Genomic DNA, 20,223 nt, shown 5'->3' on the forward strand with positions numbered 1-20,223 from the left:
TGCTAAGTATAATCAGAGCAGCAACTAAGTCTTACTTTCATTATCCAATAATACAATTTAAAATGTTTAAATGATAGAAAAAACATGCCTGCTTAAATTTCCCAGAATCCAGGGTGACATCCTAAAATGTACAACGAACAGATCAAGGTCCAAAAATATCATATCATGTCATACAGGACAATAAACTGTCCCATATGACAAAGAATGGATTAAACCTTTACATCGGACAAGCTGGAACTGTTTAAAAAAAAAAGACTAAAACTAAAATGATTAATCTTAACTAAAACAGCTACCAAGTTATATAAGTTCTCTGCTGATTGACTAATTAATTCATTGACTAATCATTGCAGCTCTAAGACTGATCATTCACAAAGTTAGATAATACACAACAAATACAGCACATGGTCAAGATTGATTTTTAATGTTCACTTCCACTTGTGCCATTTCTCGAATTCAAATTTCTGCAGTGACTTACATCAAGCAACAGGAATTGGTATAGGATGCAGACAGACATGTCTTGCATCATAACACACATTAAAAATAGACACCACAGGAAAGACATTTCATGAACCTGAAATTCAGGTTATTTCTTGCACGACAGTTGGTTGACCCAGCAGTCATACATGTGACTCAAAAAGACAGAAGCAGGAGGGAGTTTGAATTTTGGTTTGAATACTGTGACGTGAGATCTACAAAAAGACTGTTGTATATTTCCAGTGAGCAGGGTCATTAACAAATGTATAAGGGGATAAAACAGGAGAAAAAAAGGCTGAGCTGTCATAAGGTCACTTGTCAAATCTAGGATGGGTTTACCAGAAACACTGAAGTGTCAGGACCAACAACATTCCATTAAGTTGCAATGGAAAAAAAACTAGACCTTGGTGATACTGGTAGGATGCAGTAACTAGAAACCCAACCTTGTTTGATGTTGTAGCCTAACACACAAACAGGCACACTTTATTTTAGAGTAAATTTTACCTATAAAAACATGGGGCACTCAAAACCGGCACTGGGATTACAATACTCTAAGGTTAGTGACTACAATATAAAAAAAGGCTTATTCCAATTCTGTTACCTGACATGGGGCCTACAGTACTTATCCAAAGACAAATGTTTGCATCCTTCAGATCACAATTACAGTAATTTATGTGGCTCCTATTTGGCTCCTATGTGGATAATAACGCTATAATCAGTAGAAAGATTCCAACTTCATGCAACAACAATACAACAATTATTCCACAAAAAAAAACAAATAACAAACAGGTTGAATTATTTAAACAAAAAAAAAATCTTCACAGTTATGTTTCTTCTCACATTCATACATTACAGACCAGATGTGCATGCACGATGGGTCAAAACTGAACACAGTGCAAAAGTGACAGCTTTTTTCTTTGCTTGTGTTCTACAAACTGCTTGTATAATCACCTACAGCTCGTGCTGTTGTAATAAAGTTACAGGGGTTTTCCATTGGTAGATATGAGAAATGTGATCCTTGTACCCTTTTCTGACAGGTCTAATGCATTACAGGGACAAAGGCAGACTTTGAACCACATACATAGAAATACATAAAGTGCTTCTGTCAAAATAAACAAACAATAAAAACAGTACAAAACGGTTTCCAAAAAAGAGGTATCAAAACAATGCACTTGGGGATGTGGAGGAGACTGGTGCCTGTTGGACATCAGGATTCCTGTGGTACAGACAAATGGACTGGGGATCCTTATTTGGGGGAAAAAAAAAAGATGAGTTCAGAGACGAGTGGAGGTAAAGAGGGGAAGTTGGCTGGGATTCAACCCAGGATGAGGCTGGACTTGCCCCCGGGGGGATTCCTGCGGCCAGATGGTGCTCCTGCAGCTGGCTCCTCAGCTGGGGGGGCCTCTTCCGGCTGCTCTGGAACAGCTTCAGGCTCAGCCACACAGTTTTCTGAACAGAAGCAGGAAGACAAGTGAATAAGATTTACAATAAACAACCTTTATTTTCATATCTGCACACACTGCCCTGAGGGAAATCTTGAGCACTAAATAACAGAGTTTCGACAGTTTTACAGCTTTCAGCAACCTCAGCCATATCATCTACTACTGACAAAAATGTTTATTTTTTTCTTGCTAAGGTCCTAATAAATAGTCACACAGATTAAAATGCATCTGTCTTTCCAAATTCTTTTGGTGTTGTAGCGTACATACGTGGCCTGGCATCAGTCACAAGCCATTAAGGAAGTTCATTGTAAGGACATGCAGAGTTACGGACCCACAAGTGACACTTTGCGACTCTTCCCATCATCAAACTATCAGATTGATAGGAAACAGAGACAAAGGACCCCTCTTCCACGAACAGACCATGCCGTTAGCATGTCCGAATGACACAGAACCAAACCAAAGGTCAAAGGGTCAGCTCCAGAGGATTAACCAATGGACACCAGACAACTGGAGAATATAGGCAAAATCTCCAGTTTGTAACAATAAGACTTTGTCTAATGATATTTGATTGTTTCTTGTATAGAACATGTAACACCAAAAGGACTGATTAACACTAAGGTGTGAATCCTGGCCTGTCTGTGCCATGCATGAACACACACACCAACCTCTCTTCCTCTGTCCCTCTCTAGATAAGAGTCATAAACTACATCCCACATCCCAATCCTGGTTAGTGACCAGCAGAACTCTCTTCACAGACACAGATCAAAGGATGAATGTCAAATTAAATATCTAACTGTTCTGTAATTCATGAGATGTTCCTATGCAATAGTTTAATTCCAAACTTCTATCCCATAGAATGTTTGAAATGTAACATGTAGATTTTAAGACAAGGTCCTTCATGTGACCATACTGTCAGCATCCTTCACACGAGGTAACACACACTACATGACATCCAGCATGTCCATATTATTATTATTATTATTATTATTATTATTATTATTATGATTACAGTCAAAGAACTGCTGTGTAATCCACATTTATAAAGTATTAGCTTTGGGAAATGTTTATATTGTTGTTTGATCAATTAACCCTTGTATCATGATTAATACCAGGTTTGAAGGATGTAATATGAAATCAACACTATTACTCCTCTCTGCCATTATTAGTGCAAGTAGTTTTCTATGTTATTTCACTTAATGTTTTGAGGTCATGGTGGAAGACGGATGTGCGAATTTATAGGGTAAACTCTAGATTTAAATTATTCCAGTTCAGTGGAAAATTACTCTCTTCTCCAAGTGGAAACGCAGGAAATTGGGGATGCCCCTGATACATGCACCCGCCCCCCAGGGGATAAAACAGTCGTGATCAATTCACATAGTTCAGGCCGGAAGAGCTCAGAAGAAGAAAAAGAGAAACCCAGATGACAAGAAGATGCGAGAAGCGAGAAACGATGCAGAAACTATCATCAAGTTTTCCTTTTTGAGGATTTTGACAACTTTAGAGTCATCTGGTCAACGCCAGTCTCCTCTAAAGTTATCCAACCAAAGTGAAGAGCATTAGAGTTTATTTCACATCAACCCGCAACAGATGCCAGCAGATAACATCTGCACGACCTCCTGCAGAGAAGCCGACCAGAAATCAAGAGTTCCCGAGACAGAAAGTCTCCTGGCAAACTCCACCAGAGCTGAACCGCTGAGACACCGGCAGAAACCGTCATCGTGATAACGGGACACGGCCTCCAGGAGAATCCACCTAGATCCCGCGCCTCCAGAGTTACCACGGCAACCACAGCCACCTGGGTTCCAGCCGAGGGTCTTCAGCTACAGCGCAACTCACAGTAGGCCGGTCTTAACACTCTGCTCATGACTGGGTTGATGTCGAAATATAGCAATATTTAATCATCAAACCTAACTTGTAGATGTAGTGTCATTAGCTGTATAGCCATAACATATCCTCTCCCACCATTGCCAACTCCTCACACTGCTCATTTCCTTATTATTTTCATCTTTATGATTATTACACCTTGCATTTACTCTGTAGATAGTAGTTTAGTTAATAAACTCTTTTATTTACACCCAGTTGTTGTCCTGTTGTATTCTTTTGACGTAGAGACTGGAGATCCATTGAATCGAGAAGTCATGGCTTCCGATATGAGATTGATAAATTTGGCAATGAAGTAATTCACTGTTGTCCTCCTAGAGGACTGGTGCCCCATTTCAACGAGAGTAAATCCTAAAATATGGCGTTAACACTACAGTGTCAATGGTATCAGCTGATACTGAGTAAACCGTCAACACAGATAGCACATTTGCCAAACATGATAGGTTTCTATCCTAAAAGCCTTTTCTCTTGTAATGTGAAAAGTGAACCATTTGTGAACTATTTTAAATGCGAATAAATACATGAGCTAAGCAGCCAATAACGGTTTATGAATGAAACGACAAACAGAACTTCTGTACTGACTTACATGTGTGTAATACTATGACTAAGCTCTCCATTGCAATACAAGAACAATGATGTTTATTTCCATGACACCAAAGTGGTCTCAGACTGTTGGACCCCACTACATGCATTCATGCATGTATTGGCATGCGTATATATGGGTTCATACACTGCATGTGCACATGTACAGTTGTACAGTATATGTATGATGTGTGTTACATAGTGATCTTATGACATACAATTAATCCATTTTAAATTTTGGACCCCTGGTTCAGGGTCCATTCGGGAAGAGGAATCTCCCTTTCTAACACACTTGTCTTCTCTAATAAGTGCAGATGTTGTACACATTATGTTACAAACTGCTGTACTGTACATAAGTCTAGAGGGAGCTACAATAGGCTATCCAAATACTGTAAAGTGAGATGAAACAGGTGCTTACCATGATCGCGTACAAGATTTTCTCCTTCCTATAAAAAAAAAAAAAAAAAAAAAAAAAAAAAAAAAAAAAAAAAAAAAAAAAAAAAAGCGGAAAAGGGATCAGTCTTTCAACAGCATTGACAGGAAAAAGGAACGTTTTTTGCTGTCAGTGTTGATGACAGTACAGATTTTGTTCTGTAGAAAAAACAAACATGTACTGGATGATGAAAGTAGTTATGACTTAAATGTTATTTAGTAAAGTTTTGTGTCTTTGTGCTGACGCTACATTTTTGACACATTAAGGGAAGATGAATAGCAAAAACAAGACAAGGTCAAAACCCAGTCCACTGCTGAACTGTGAATGGTTAATGTGCCTAATTGTGGACATAGTTGAAAATTGTTGCGCAACCCCTGTAACATCATTGCATCCTATCTGCCTAGTGTCAGCTGATTTCAGCCATTTATCCGTTTGCTTGTCTCCTACTCTCTGTGCTCATATGTACAGTATTCTAATACAGCTGTGATTTGATTATATGTCCTTGTAAAATGATTGCTCAGAGAGAAAGTTAGAAGTGACAGAATATCTTTCTTCTTTTGTCTCTCTCACAGCGCACAGTCTTTGTCTAGGTAAGAAACTGCCGCTTCATCTCTCTGCCACTCACCTAACAGGTTAGATGCGAGAGAGGGCATTACTGGTGACTCTCTTCTAAGTAGCCAAGGTTTGTCCAAAAAGTCCCTATACTTTTAGCTAAGTGCTTTTTTGAAGAAAAGTTCCTAAATGCACTTATTTGGCAATACTGCAGGATATAAACGCCCCCATAAAAGAAACTGACCTGACCCTGAGATTGCGGTCCAGCCAATAAATACATCAAGTCCGTAGGACTTTGGTTCGTTTCCTATTTGTCTGACCTCAGGTTTCACTTCATTTCTTTCCACAACTTGTGCTCAGAAGCATGATCTTACTGTAGCGGGGGCATCTGCTGAGTGATTGGTGGTGTGGTTCCCTCCTCGCCTCAGGGGGGCTGACGGCTCTCCACACAGTACACCTGTGGGCTTCCCACCTGGAATAAGAAGGAGACGTAATAGCTCAGATAGATAAAGCTTCACATGGGAGGTGCAATACATGTTCCTGATTTTTACACAGACAAAAGTCATGGTGACATGTAGTATGTCAGATCATAACGTACATCATCACAACAAATCCAATGAGGCTTGGAATAAGTTGTCATTTGATCAGACGGTATTGTAAACAAGCAATTTAGTCAGAACGAAAGTGAGTGCACTTGAAATGTTGGTAATGATCCCCCATTGCACAGGAAAACTACTGTAAATTACTGTGGACCAGGAGGTCATTGTGTCAACTGAAGGATGCTTACAATATTAAATAATTTTACTGCACAGCTCATGTTTTTGCTTCTGAATAAGTTTGCCTAACCTGGAAATCTGCTAAGAATTTGATCAACAGGGTTAGTTCATTTGGGTTGGTTAATAGGGTAGGTTGCCATAGAGACTGATGTAAAGTAAGGGGTCATCAAAGAGGATAGAGGATGTCTCTGTCACAAAGTAGAGCACCATCAAACTTATTATTTAATTTCACAGATTCAGTTTATTATCGAAAGGTGCTATCAGACAGCAGGCAGTTACCACTGTGCCATCCCCTGGGCATTACTGAGGCAGCTCCCGAGTCAGGATTATTATTGATGTCTTTCCTTCATTACACTTTTTCTACAAATAGGCGCCCCAACACCATACTACTAAACATGACTGATGTTAATCCTAAAAACTCACATTTTAAATCGATCTGGTTCATCTTCTCGGATGTGAAAACATGAGATACAGAAAGTAAAAATTGGCATCTTGGCCATATTTCAGTTATGAAATCGCACCACATCGCAAAGTGACTCTCTTGGCGAGCTGCTGACAGCACCGTCAGCCAGACACAGGAGCTAAGAGTATCAGAATGGCCAATAGAAATGAGTCACGCTGCCCTGCCCTGTGCTGTCCAGCATCTCATTGCCCTCTGATTCCATCACTCGTCTCTCTCATCGCTTCCATCACAATTTTGGGATTTGGCCGTTTTCATATAAGACTCTGGTTGTTAAGTTACAGCCTGCCACACTGTTGCTCCTGCATTGCTCTGTGCACTGTGAGGCAGTGAATATTTACCATGTTTACCATCTTAGCTTAGAGTAAATGTCAAGTATGTCATTAGTTTGGAAGCATTTAGTCACAAAGTTAAGTATTACACAGAATAAACCTTTGACGAGATGATGTCGCTAGATGAAAAGTCAGGGGGATGACTGTAGTCACTAAAATTAATCGTAATAGGTATATGTATATAGTTGTCAAGACCATTCACTCAAGACCACAAATGTGAACCTCATGGTGGTGCTAGATGAAAGGTCAGGGGATCACCAAAGTCACTAGAATGCATTCTCTGAGCACTGTGGGTATCTTCACCAAATTCCACGCCAATCCATCCAATAGCTGTTAAGCCATTCCAGTCTGAGCCAATGTGGTGGAACAACTAACAACAGGGATTGTTGGAAAGCCCCATTATTGGCAGAAGAAATGGCATCTCAAAAATATGTCACTGAACAACAATATCTGAGGATTACAGACTGAAACCTGCTCCGAGGGAAAGGGACCTTCGGGGAAAACTGTGCCAATGCAGAAATATCCCATTGTCAAAGAGGCTGAAAACCCTGTCTTAACCATCCTGCTACACAGATCTTCCATGCTTCTTTCTTCAGATATCAAAAACTGTGAAACAATATACAAATAACATTGGACTTAATTTAATGGCACCTGTGATGTCTGCTATATTTTCTTAATGCTGAACATTCAATTATACCAAAATAAGAGCCTATACACCTATAAGAAGGTACAGTGGGGTCCAAAAGTCTGACACCACTTTCCCACTTTAGATTAGTACAGGCACACTGTGCACTGTAAAGCTGTGAAAACAGGTCTGTAAATCAATAATAATAATAATAATAATAATAATAATAATAATAATAATAATAATGTCACACAAATATAAAACAAAAAAATTTCAAGCGCCTACAGTTGCTTGAAAAACATTCAGTCCCCTTAACCTTTTAAGGACAGTGTGTATATTTATCTTCACTGTTACCTATGACGACAAATGAAAACATGTTTTAAGAACATTTTTACTAAAGTATTCAGAACTTTTGCTGTAGTCTCCTTCTTCCTCAGCAGCAAGGACAAAGACACTTTTCAAAACTTAAGAGAGGGATGAATGCAGCCAAAAAGATACAGAGAGGTCCTTCAAGAAAAACTTGCTTCAGAGTGAATATGACCTGAGACTGGCAATGGCCTGAAGCACACAGCCAAGACAACATTGAGGTGGCTTTGGGACAAGTCTTTGACTGACCTTGAGCTGCCCAGCCAAAGCCCAGATCTTAACCCTGTGGAGGGACCTGAACAAGGTAGTTCACAGACACTTCTCATCTAATCTGATGGAGCTCGAGAGAATCTGCCAGGAAGAATAGGAAAAACTGCCCAAATCCGTGTGTGCAAAGCTTGTAGAGACTTACCCAACTAGATGAGAAGCTGTACTTGCTGACAAAAGGGCTTCTCCAAAATACTAAATTAAGGATCTGAATATTTTGTAATGAGAGATTTCAGTTTTTGGCCAAGAAAAAATATCAATGAGTGAAGAGGTTTGAATATGCAACATTTTCATTTTTAACTTCACCTCCATCAACATGGTGATGTTTTTGGTTATAAAATGATAAAAAGGAAATACAGTTTTCATTGGCTCCAATCTTTTCACGCAAAGTAAAAGAACACTCCTATTTCCGACAATTAGATGCAAGGGCATCGTGTGTGTGTGTGTGTGTGTGTGTGTGTGTGTGTGTGTGTGTGTGTGTGTGTGTGTGAAATAGCTGACATTATGTTTTATTACGTAGCAGTTAAAAGACAAGGGGAAATTGAGACGGAACAGAAAGAACCAACCAAGACAAATACAGTCTTCTGACATGGTGTGACCTTACGACTCATATTTTGCCGGACTTGTCTTTGTGAGCAAATTCCTTCCAAACATTTCTGAGGAGTTTCCAACTATGCTTAGGGGAACTTTTCGAAGTTTCACTTTCATAATAATTGTCTTTCAAACAATAAAAACCAAATACTGATACCACCTGAAAAATATGCACTCCTGAACTCCTAGCATATCCTGCTGTGTTTCCCCCTAATGAACACACACTGTTCTTGTTATTACTACATTGGTGTGTGAGCAGGACAAAATAATTCTAGGAGACTCGAAAAAAAAGTTTTATGGAATTTTACACTGTATAAATCTTACCTGGCGAAGATCTGAGTGAGTACAACTGATCAACAATGTGAGGTATTCACTCAAGAGTTTCTGATCCTACACATTTGGTCAATAAGACTCTCTGGTGTGCAGGAACTTTATCATAGTTGTCAAAAGTGCAGTGAATGGAAGAGAAGCATAGATGTAGAAAGTAAACAAATACTCAGGCACTGTTCTTAAAGTTATTTTCTGAATATAAGTACTGTTTTATAATAGTATTTCCATTTTGAAATTTAAAAAAAAAAAATTATACTCAACTACATTTTACTTCCAGTTGTAGACGGTATAGTTTGAAGAAAAGCTGCAAGGTTTGTCGCGAACAAACTTCATGATGCTTTACAGAAAGGGCAGGCATTATTGACTTGTCATTTGTAGAATGTTCAAACGTTGGCCATTGAAAAGATGATTTTTCGTGACTGAGAGATGAAAAAGTGAATAGTGTTCAGACCAACAAGTCAACACTTCAATTTGGCTACTTTATTCATGCACGAAGGACAGATCTGATGTAGGATACACCAAGTCTCTCACTGAATGACAGAACTTGAGCTGCTTATATCGTATGATGTTCTGGGTGTTGAAACTAACATCTATTAGCCTCAAGACCTTTACCTCTGTGTTTCACTTTTATTGCTTACCTCTTCCTAAAAGGGAGTGCATCACTAAATCTCTGCGGGATGTAGATAAACTCATAAACAATATAACCATAAAATCCAGATATCTAATGGATCCCTTGACATCCTGCTCCCCCGAAGGTCAGCAGCTTACCTAAGGTTCACATTCTTAACATCCTTAAACCAAAGTTACCAACATGCAAAACAAATACCTTACAGCCATGGAACAGATAGCCCATAAAATATAAAATACTGAGCTAAATGAACCCCTAACTATGCCTTCATTTTAAAGATGAACCAACTCTCTCCACAACTGCCATGACAGTATAATTGTCCATGTATGACAGCGTACAACAGGGCCAATCACTGTGTCTCTCTGTGACAGCTGCGCTGTGTACTTCAGGTCAAAACAGTGAGGAAAACACTCAGTGACTACTCTTTGAAAAATAGAAAAAGTTGATAATTTTCAAAGTAAAGAGACATTCTGACTCCATTTAATCAAAGATCAAAACGCTGTAAGGGCTACAGTCTCGTTTCTCTCAACCTACGGGAGAAGTAAAAGCAGGAATTGGGAAATGATACTTGACTACGTACTCAAGGTACAAAATAATGGCTTACACTGAATGTAGGAAGTAAAAGGAGGAAGAAGGAAATGTCAGACGAAAAGGGTGCGAAAGCTTCGACATGCATTCAGCCTGTGAGTACTTAGAATTTCTTTAAATATGCTTTGTAGTTTGTGTCTGATAAGACCAAAATAGTATTAGAGAAAAACTTGCCATTTGTTTTAGCTTTTTTTTTTTTTTTTAAACATACCTTTTGAGTGTAAAGCTACTCTAAAAATGTTGATTATTGATAATTAGTTGCCCTGCCTTCATAAACACGTTACAGGTAAAATAATGAAAACTGGCTACTATCCGAGTTGGGTGGCAACTCCAAACTACTTGGTGTAGACTGTCTGGTTGAGAAACCACTGCTTTGGTGATACAGAATCTATGCTAAGACTGTCATAATGCAGTGGAGTGCAGTGGCTTTCACAGAGCCCCGCCCTCCCAATTCAGTGTACAATTCAGCCACACCAACATCAAAAATATGGACCAGACTGAAACATACCTTTTCATGACAGTAGCAGCTGCAAATCTCTCTTAAATTCAGGGCCTGTCCTGTCTCATGATTTTGTGCTGCCTGTCTTTCCTGTGCTGAAAGTCTCTCTCCTGCATCTTGCAGCTCTCTGTCTGGACATCTTCACCTTTCACCTTCCTGGCTGAAGAAGTATTAGGATTATTCTTCTGAATTGAGAGTAAACATATCAAATGTTCAGTATGTAGGAAAAATATCAAAAATGACTCCTATCAAAGTGTGTTTGGAAGCACAGCGGGGACACGGGAACTTCAGTCTTGAGGAGCTGTAGTTGTAGTTGTAGCACAAACAGCATTAATTGAACATACATCGCACTGTACGTTCACAGCTATACTGCTAACTGCTAACATACTAGCCAACTCTGCTCCGGTCGCCAGCCTCACTGCTCTCAGCATTTGTTTTATCGTCAACGGCCCGCCGTTACACTATAATGTACTGTGGTCTGTACAATCAGAGAACAGCTCATTTTCTTCAACAACTGGATAACTATTAAAAGAAGCATTTCAGCATTGCACTGTTGTGATTTCAGTGGTGTGGTGATGTTAATAGTGGCTTTAGCTGATTTTAGCTTGTTCTACTAGTTCTTCAAATAATCAGACATTAGAAAGTGTTTACTACAGTCCCTGAACCAAGTAGGTTCATAGTAGCGAGTCAGTGTTTGAGAGCTGTGAGCTCCTTTTGTGGCAAATGATTCGTTTGTAAAGTTTACTCAGTCATGAAACTTGTTAAATTAATTTTATAGCCTGAAGAACTTCCAAGGCCATCACTGAAGGTAGCATTGTTAAAGTTACAGCTGGCCTGTCTCATATTGTGACATGCAATGTCAAATGAAGGCCGCACTCTACTGGCCCCCCTGAAAAAATACAATATTATTAATATCACATTCTTCCACATTTAACAAGAGGTATTTCACCATTTACAAGATGGGGTGGAGGACTGTCATGTCAAGATTGCTGTGAAAATTGTTGATTTTCTGTTGTTAATATTAAAGCAAGTAGCTTTTCCATTGTATGTAAAAGCTACTTGGATCATGACTTTTCAGCACCCGCCCTATATGCCTAACTGTCTCAAAGCTATTTAATGCAGCACTGGCTCTGAGTAAGTTGAAGAGACAGCACTTATAATAGATGTTTTCAGCTTAAAGGGTGTTTGTTTGTCTTTGTGTGTGCGGAACTGGGAAAAATGGTTATAGAAAACTAGGAACCCCCACACTAAATCAAAAACACAGATTTAGCATCACTTTTCCTCTTATGCTTCCATTTCCTCTTTTAATAACATTTTTTTATGTATTATTCCACATTTAGAGAGAATCTACATTTCTGATTCAAGTGTTTTAGACAAACACAATATGCTTCCAAGTATATACTTTTTAAATTCTATAATTAACTCTGATCTAAAAAAGGACTTTTTCCTGATTAGAAAAGAAACACCAATGATTGAATATCTAATGACAGTAGGGATGCCACTAACAACTCTTTTTCTAAACTCACTAATCTCTCAACTATTTTATCGAATAGTCGATTAATCTAAACGATTAATTTTCCTCCAGAAGATCTAAATGACACTCTGGCATGATCAATAAGCCCACATTCTGACCTAAACAACACTTCTTCAGTGTAATTTGTAAGGCAGCAGCAGACGAACTGTGGCTTTATGAGAGTATTTATCAGCTACAAGGACAAAAGATATTAAAAAGCTCCGTCTGCTAATGAACAGACAATGTTTATAAATGAAGTAATCCCTCACGTTTGTGACTGATCTCACTGTGCACGATAAAAGATAAGTCAAAAAATTACACTGGTTAAACAAGACTTAGTGAAGGGATTTGAACCCAGATGTGCTCAACCTCCCAAAGTTAGTCACTAACCAGCTGTAGGGATGGGTATCGTTAGGACATATCTTTACCATATCCATACACTTATTGATCCAGCTCAGGCTATTACTGGTTCTTTTTTAAAAAAAGAATAAATTCAGAACAAAATTAGAATTGATTGGGCTAGTTTGTCACAGCCAGTTGCTCAGTTTACAACAATCTGCCACACTTTAAGATCTGTGGTGAACCAAGATAATCAGTAAGACTAAAATACAGACGGCTTTCGTTTTAGCGTTTCCTAACAGTCCACTACTAGCATAACCAGCGTGATGTTGTTGCGTAAAAACACCAAGAGACAGAGGACAAAACAGATGATACATTTTCATAGTCGACGTAGGCAATTATGGCAACTAATTGCGGTAGCCCTAACGACAAGCTGAAAAAGAGAAATCAATTCATTTGGGCACCTAAAGCCATTCTGTCAGTAGAACCTCTGGAAACAGCAAATGTTTTTCTTATATATTCAGCTGTCTGAAGTTTTGAGTAGCCAGGGGAGAGAGCATTCAGGTCCAGACTCAAGACAAAAGCCTGCAAAGAAACACTTATCTTCAAAACATGAGAAAAAAAAAATATTCTCCAACCTGTTCCTTGTTATCACTAATTTTGTCTTCTGGTTTTGTTTTTAAGTTACACCATCCGTAGATACTGTGGTAAACTGTCAAAATAAGAGGGGTATGAGAAACTGAGGCCCTGTTTAGACCTAGAATTAACATATGACTTCAGTGATCCGATCACAAGTGGTCAGCTTTAAGTATGTCAGTTCACATCTGGATTACAGTGAAATAACTTTTTATCCATTTGAAATAGTAAAATATTTTCAGTTCATTATGAAACTGTGTTGGGACTTATAAGACTGTGGCAGAGGATGTCGTGGGGTAGGTGGCCCTTCAATGTGGACAGGGCGCATTTGCGTTCACAATGCTAAAAGAATGTGGCCATGTCGCCCAGACCACTTCCAAATATGGTCTCAGTGATCGGATCTCAAATGCATCCTCAATGCCTCTTGGGTGTGTTCACACCTGAACTTAGAACTGTCCACTTCTGATCGGATCACCTGAGATGGATGTTAATACCTAGTCTGAACAGGGCCCGAGTTATAAGATTTCACACTAAAGCAAAACATTATGAGAAGTGAGACTGATTGTACCTGGTGGGTTGTTCCTTCGATTAGCATAGGGGTCCTCTGGCTCAGCGAAAACACTGGAGGCCATCTTGTTTTTCCGGACAGGAGGTTTCTCCTCATCTGCACCAAGTGAAATGTTGGAGCCACCACCAGGAGGGCGCAAAACCCTAGAAAGAAAGAGATGGTCAGAACTGTTAGTGAAAAATAGATTGCACTGGCCGATTTCCTGGAGCTTCTTTTCTCCATTCTAAAATTATTCATTAAAACAAAAATACAACCTGCCGTAATGCTGTGGTTCAGACAAGGAATGTACAGAACTCATCAATGAGAAATGATTCTTCATTCACACTTGTGTCAATCAAGAATCAATTTTATTTTGGGTCATTTAACAATATGCTATCATGTGCTATTTCCAGATTCAAGTCAAGTGACGGGGGCCTAATCAAGGTACTTTTTCCTTCTTTTTATTTTTTTTATTACTAACAAATTACATGAGCTTTCCTTGTGATGTGCCTGTGTGAACTTAATATGTTGGCTACTGTTGTTCCAACTGCACTGCATGCTGAGGAGTTCCAGCTGAAGTTATATTTGGTATTACCTTAACAATGCTTATGAATGATTATTCCGGGTGTTCCAAATGTTTTGTCTAACCCATTCTTTTCAACAATGGTAGACTAAATATTAAGAATACCTCTCAGAATAATGCAATACAGGTCAACAGCCCTATTTACTAAAGCCTCCACAATGACCTTCATGAGGGAAAGATTTATTGCAGGGCTGATGTATGTGACTTCACTTTTAAGAAGGTGTGTCTAATAAACTGGCAACCAAGTCTATATCCATATTCATTATATACTTTTCTCAAAAATGGAAAGCTACCAATCCATAATGCTTTCATACTGCGGTCAATATTGGTCTAATGTATTTCTGCCTTTTGCAGTACTCGCATTGTTATTGTCGCGCTATGATGGAATTTACCGTAAAACTTATATAGTACTCACTCGTCCGTTTTAACATTGTGAATTTTTTATATGCAATATTCAACTTTTAATATAACTGGAAAAGCAATGGATTGCTTTCACAGCATCTCTACGATGAAAAATATAGATGTAGCTCGGGTTAATGTCAGGTGTGGCCAGCTGGAACAGGCCCTTGCCTCATTGAGGCAGGGCAGACTAGAGGATGTCTTATTGTACCTCACTGATCATCTTGAAAACTGATCTGAAATCCACAGATCTGACATGTCTTTTCATTTTAGGACAATAAACACGAAAAGCTAATGAGGAAATACAGTACATGCGCAAGCCATTGTGAGAGGCCTACATAGTTAACGCTGGGTACCAAGACGCCTAGTGTGTATTTGCTAGCTAAGCAGCATCTGTACAAAAGGGAGGGTACATGTGTGCTATCTTGCTAGCTAACGTTAAAAACGGCAATGGTCCATTCTGACCGCAAAAACGGGAAGGTGTGGTACGAGCTTTATCCCGGCACCGTCGTCCCATGGTTGGTTTCAAATCATTTCAAAGCAGGCAAGCTACAATTATGGGCAGGGGTCCGAACAAATATGTCCCCGATTTTACGTTAACCTATGTAACGTTGAGGTTAACGTCCGAGAACGCTGGACTTGTTGGCTTCATTGTGGCTAACGGGTAGCGGAACGGTCTGAACGACGCCTTTTACCTGGAACTGCTTTTAGCACCGGGCTCCATCCCTTGAAATGTCGTGGTCGTCGTCATTGTTGCACAAGAAGTCGTGAAATATTAATTAGTCTAACAAGATACACGCAAATTACTCTTTCATTAGCAGTACTTCACCGCCTCATCATTGTCTGTCCTAGCCGGTGGTTCCCAGTAATCAACCTGCCACTGCCTCCAGTCTGACTGGACCAGTGTCAAATTGGCCAGGAGATATTTGACTTCCGGTGAAGCTTTCAAAATAACATACTAACCTAACAAATAAAGGTTGCGGTGTTATATAGTTTCATAGTTAATGTCGAACTTATATCGAATCCTACTTTAATTTTTTGTTCAAGGAGCAAATTATTTATGAATGAGGGTTTGTTCTCTATGGCCCCTTACTTCAACTAAAGTACAGATTTGCAATGTAATTTGAAGTCAAAAACGACGTATTTCCGGTTTTTTTTTTCTTTGTTCATTTCTGAGGCGTAACACCCACAGCGGTGCAGATGCAACAGAAACCACTGTAGAAAGGGCGTTTTACACTCCTCAAGCACCTCCCACACATAAACAGCTCCTTCTATGATTGGATCCTGGCACATCAATCAAGCCTGTGGTCGGATTAAGTATTTGATTGACATGCTATTGCTGTAATATGATGTTGACCCAGAAGTCCACCACCAGTTTTAATCAGGTGTTTTAAAATAAGCTATTATTTATATAAGCTTATTAAAACATTATCTAAAACTGATGCTACTGTGGAATGGAAAAAAAACACTTCAGTGAAGCAGTCTGAAATAAAAAAATTCATCTTGTGCTTGCTGATATCGGAGGGCCAAACTGTACTTTAACTGAAATCCCCTACAACAGCCATTTTCATCTTAAGTGAGGCCAGACATAGCAACGCCTGCATCGAAGATACAAAGGAAACTACCCACTAGCCTACTCCAAGCAGTGAAAGTAAAATCAAGGCTGAAAAAGCCATCTTGCAGAAGAGTAGAACAAAACAAGTCGTTTATAGACTAAACAGTTATGTTAGGGATTATTGTAACAGCACATTAAACTTCCAGACGTAAGGGTGGATTTTCCTGTTCTAGGGATGGTGACTTGCAATCTGTGGAGATAGGTCAGACTAATCACACATTGCTTACAGATAACTACCTATCTGTAACCTAACTAACTATAATAGTGCAACATCTTTTCTGCATGCATGACTACTCCCATCAGGGTTTAAAAATTATTCCTGCACAAATATAGTTTTTTGCTGTTAATCAAGTGCAAATTCATAGTAAAGCAAAATCATCTTGGAAAATTGATTATCATTTCTTTTATAGACCTTTGGTGAAGCAGTTTACTGTAACAGGCTATTAAACTAAATGCACCTTTTTAATTGGCTTAGAATACTTAAGTATCCATAAAAGAAAACGACAAGAGCATATGTTTAAAAAAAAAAACAAAAGAAAAAAAAACTCAATTTATTCCAATACTACATTTTCATAACAACAGATGTCAGTGGATTTAAAATGCAGGCGTACTTGACAACAATAACAAAATTCCATCTGAATCAAAACGTCAATGACATAAGTATAAAAACAAAAACAAGGACCAATGATTTTTTCCCCCCCAAAACTTCCTAAAAGAAAGAAAGAAAAACAAAAAAAATCATGACAAGCTTTTAATTTCTTCGGCACATTAGACTCACTGCAGCTTACAAGTTGTCTACAATGCGCAGTTCAGAAATGTTAACACATGAATGACAGTGTGATAAAATCTATCTACACCAACTGTGCTGCTGTCTTCCAGCATTTTGAAAAAGTATTCCACTGGATGGTATCAACACTGGTCATGAACATTTGAAGACTGGGCATAACAAACATGTTCTGGGATGAAGAGGGGAGGTAGGGATGTTCGTAGGAAACAGTCTTTAAAGAGAAGAGCCTCCGGTTTGCTGTTGGAACACATCAATCGTGTCTTCATCCTCCATTTCTAGCTGTAAGGAAAAATTCAAATGTCAGTTGTGAATGTGCTCGTTAGTGACGTAGTTGTGTGAAAGACAAAAAGACATGAGCACTATTCCAATGCTTTTACTGAACTCATTTGGGGGGGGGGGGGCATTGTGACTGACTTTTCACCACAATTGGAGACCCCTGCAAATAAACTTGTCTTATTCACTCAATAGAATTACTTCTGGCGTGAACATGCCCTCGTCAGAAAATTGTTTTCCATTCTGCATAGTTTTTCCTCCCCCATTTGTTACTATTAAGCATTGGTTAGCCTTCACTGTGAAGCCATTTAGGGAGTGTTGACACTGACAGTGAGGTCAGCTAATGTAACCAAAATTTTGTTCAACAGTTTTGGATTTATGCACTTTCACTTTAAGTTTTGTAAGGTAATCAGTTAGAAAGATAGGCAGGGGAAACATTTATTTATAAGGAGATTAGGACAGAAAACAGAGAATGACCTAATGTTTGTGTGTTGTAAGCAAAAAGAGGGTAAAGAGCTCATAAAGTGGTTAGAAGAGGTGCAGAAGCTTAGAATAGTCTACTTTGAGACTCCCAAAATGAAAGAAAACCAAAACTTTTCTTTATATACCTGTTCTATGGACTTAAAAGGCAACACAGCTGTATCATTGACTGATGCTGACAGCTGCTCAGTGCCGTTTGTAAAGTGCTTTATTTGTATACAATATCTACACTGTAACAGTGCAACAGTACTGGACAAAGCTGATGTGAGAGCGAGTCTACATTCATTTCAGTCTTCACGTATAAAGTGAAAGAGAACCTCCACAGCACGTGTTTAGACTTGCTGTACTCGTGCAGCAACTCAACTCAAGCTTGTTTCCGTGTTGTCTAACAGTACAGACTTTTAACTGTGATGATGTACACATAAATTCAGACCATCATGTATCAATCAAGTCATGTTAACATATATTCCATAGTGAATTCAAGGTAAGTACAGTGTTTGTCATGAATTTGAAATGAGAGTCAATTAACCTTAAGCAGCATCCACCAGCTGATACTTCAGTAGCATTTCTGTAAAGTTATTTTTAACATTTACAATTATACACAAATTAGCAATACGCTGAGATTAATATTCATTCTCTCATTCAAGAGTAGTTCATGATCATGAAATTTTATTCTACACGTGATCATATGTAAAATGAGCAAAAGGGTGTAGCCTTACCTGCGAGGGTGTGTCTGTTTCATTGATGGGCTGACCATCAAATCGAAACCGTATTTGCCTCATTGACAGCCCCTGAGGGGACAGGCAGAGAAATATTGTGTTTAAAACATTGTAAACCAACATAATGGGATGCTCTGGTGACCATTTTCATTCTTGTAACCATCAACAACTTCGTGTGGCAACCAGTGAGAGATAATCAGTGTTGCAAAGTTCTTCCTGAACCAATGACATCTTTTGAGCAACCTTACAACAGTGTAGTAGTCTCACCTGTCGTTCACAATACGCTTTCATCAGTTTGCTGAGAGGAGTGTGCCTTTTGATCTTGAACTGCACCACTGAGCCATCCTGCCCTGCCACCTTTAGGTTGATGTGCTCATTGTTCTCCGTCTTCACTCCCTCCTAAAAGGAAAGAAAAACATAGTGTGCAGAGTCAGGTAACTATCAAGATGTAATGTAAGGATAAACAAATATCCTAATAAAATGTGACCTCCAGCAAGTGTAATGCATAAGCCCCCAACCACAAAACCCTATCAGTCAGGGTCAGATACAATTTAAGATTCATGTGCCTCAATCACTTCTGACAAAAGTATCAATGAACTCGAACGTTAATCACAGGTCAAACTCATGGAAATGTATGTGAACTGATTTTATTTCAGTAACATCTGCTTGACTGCACCTGGTATGCACAGACCTGAGAGTCGGTGTGGTTACTGAGCGCAGAAAATGAAGCAACATTACAACTTCAACGTTAGCATCTAGCATTAGCATTAAGCAAATCAATTGACAATGGCCTACAACTTCGGATAATGTCCAACGGCCTAACCAGGGTGGACACCGTATCTTGCACTTATCAACAATCCCTCTTATTCTGACACACTTGGGGGTGAGCCGGTGGTGAGCACAATTCAACTATTTCATATTGGTTAACGGTTTTTGTTCAAACAATCCATTTTGTCCCGTCGATGTTGTTCGCTGCGGTCTCTTAAATGTTACTCACCTTTCTTCTGTTCTTGTTAACGTTAACTGGACATGCAACAGCTATTTCGCTTCGTGGTACATGTGCATCACTAATACCGACATCAGCATTGAATGGGTCTGAATTAATCGTATTTAAAAAGACGAGAAATTTGTATTTATTTCATTCGACCCGGGTCTCTGGTACATTAGCCACGTTAGCTTATTATGCTAACTTCACCCGCTAGCTTGCTAGCTCTGGTTTGTGCGGTTAGCATTCTCTATAATTATGATCGTTGGCGAAATGGCCGCACGGGTGGCTTTTCATAGTGTCATATCAACAATTATCGCACATGAATTGGATAAACACTGTAAATAACCGCCGGTACAAAATCCGTTCCTTACCTTAGGTTTTTCGTCTGCCATGGCTGCTGCTGTGTCTGTCTGCGCCTGTTCTGCTGCGGCTGCGCCGTCTGGCGCGCCACTTGGCGTCGGCTGCAGTGCACACAGCTGCGCCAGATCAACTGGGCGCTCTTGAAATGTAGTGTGCCA

The 20,223-nt window shown here is 39.2% G+C and overlaps 2 protein-coding genes across 2 annotated transcripts; both read right to left on the reverse strand.

The window, feature by feature from the left end:
• Positions 1-400: 400 nt before the first annotated feature.
• On the reverse strand, positions 401-15,766 carry jpt1a (Jupiter microtubule associated homolog 1a). The gene is made up of 5 exons (XM_023412816.2): positions 15,539-15,766; positions 13,883-14,025; positions 5,739-5,836; positions 4,798-4,825; positions 401-1,923 (listed from the first exon to the last, which is right to left on the reverse strand). The coding sequence occupies exons 1-5, from the start codon at positions 15,592-15,594 to the stop codon at positions 1,790-1,792; spliced, it is 459 nt and encodes a 152-aa protein (XP_023268584.1). The 5' UTR covers positions 15,595-15,766; the 3' UTR covers positions 401-1,789.
• Positions 15,767-16,995: 1,229 nt separating this feature from the next.
• On the reverse strand, positions 16,996-20,217 carry sumo2a (small ubiquitin like modifier 2a). The gene is made up of 4 exons (XM_023412761.2): positions 20,077-20,217; positions 18,985-19,116; positions 18,718-18,789; positions 16,996-17,524 (listed from the first exon to the last, which is right to left on the reverse strand). Exons 1-4 carry the CDS (start codon positions 20,095-20,097, stop codon positions 17,459-17,461), a joined length of 291 nt encoding a protein of 96 aa, XP_023268529.1. The 5' UTR covers positions 20,098-20,217; the 3' UTR covers positions 16,996-17,458.
• Positions 20,218-20,223: the final 6 nt, after the last annotated feature.

This window comes from Seriola lalandi, unplaced genomic scaffold (genome assembly GCF_002814215.2).
Source record: "Seriola lalandi dorsalis isolate HSWRI2012SDOR001 ecotype SW California unplaced genomic scaffold, Sedor1 jcf7180002054487, whole genome shotgun sequence".
Taxonomy (NCBI): Eukaryota; Metazoa; Chordata; class Actinopteri; order Carangiformes; family Carangidae; genus Seriola; species Seriola lalandi.

Coding starts and splice junctions, on each gene's coding strand:
- sumo2a (XM_023412761.2), bottom strand. CDS start 20,097: ATGGCAGACGAAAAACCTAAG. Junction 19,117..20,076: donor TGGCAGACGAAAAACCTAAG/GTAAGGAACGGA, acceptor CTTTCCTTTTAG/GAGGGAGTGAAGACGGAGAA. Junction 17,525..18,717: donor AAACAGACACACCCTCGCAG/GTAAGGCTACAC, acceptor TTTTCCTTACAG/CTAGAAATGGAGGATGAAGA.
- jpt1a (XM_023412816.2), bottom strand. CDS start 15,594: ATGACGACGACCACGACATTTCAAGGGATGGAGCCCGGTGCTAAAAGC. Junction 14,026..15,538: donor GGTGCTAAAAGCAGTTCCAG/GTAAAAGGCGTC, acceptor CTTTCTTTCTAG/GGTTTTGCGCCCTCCTGGTG. Junction 5,837..13,882: donor TCGAAGGAACAACCCACCAG/GTACAATCAGTC, acceptor TTCTTATTCCAG/GTGGGAAGCCCACAGGTGTA.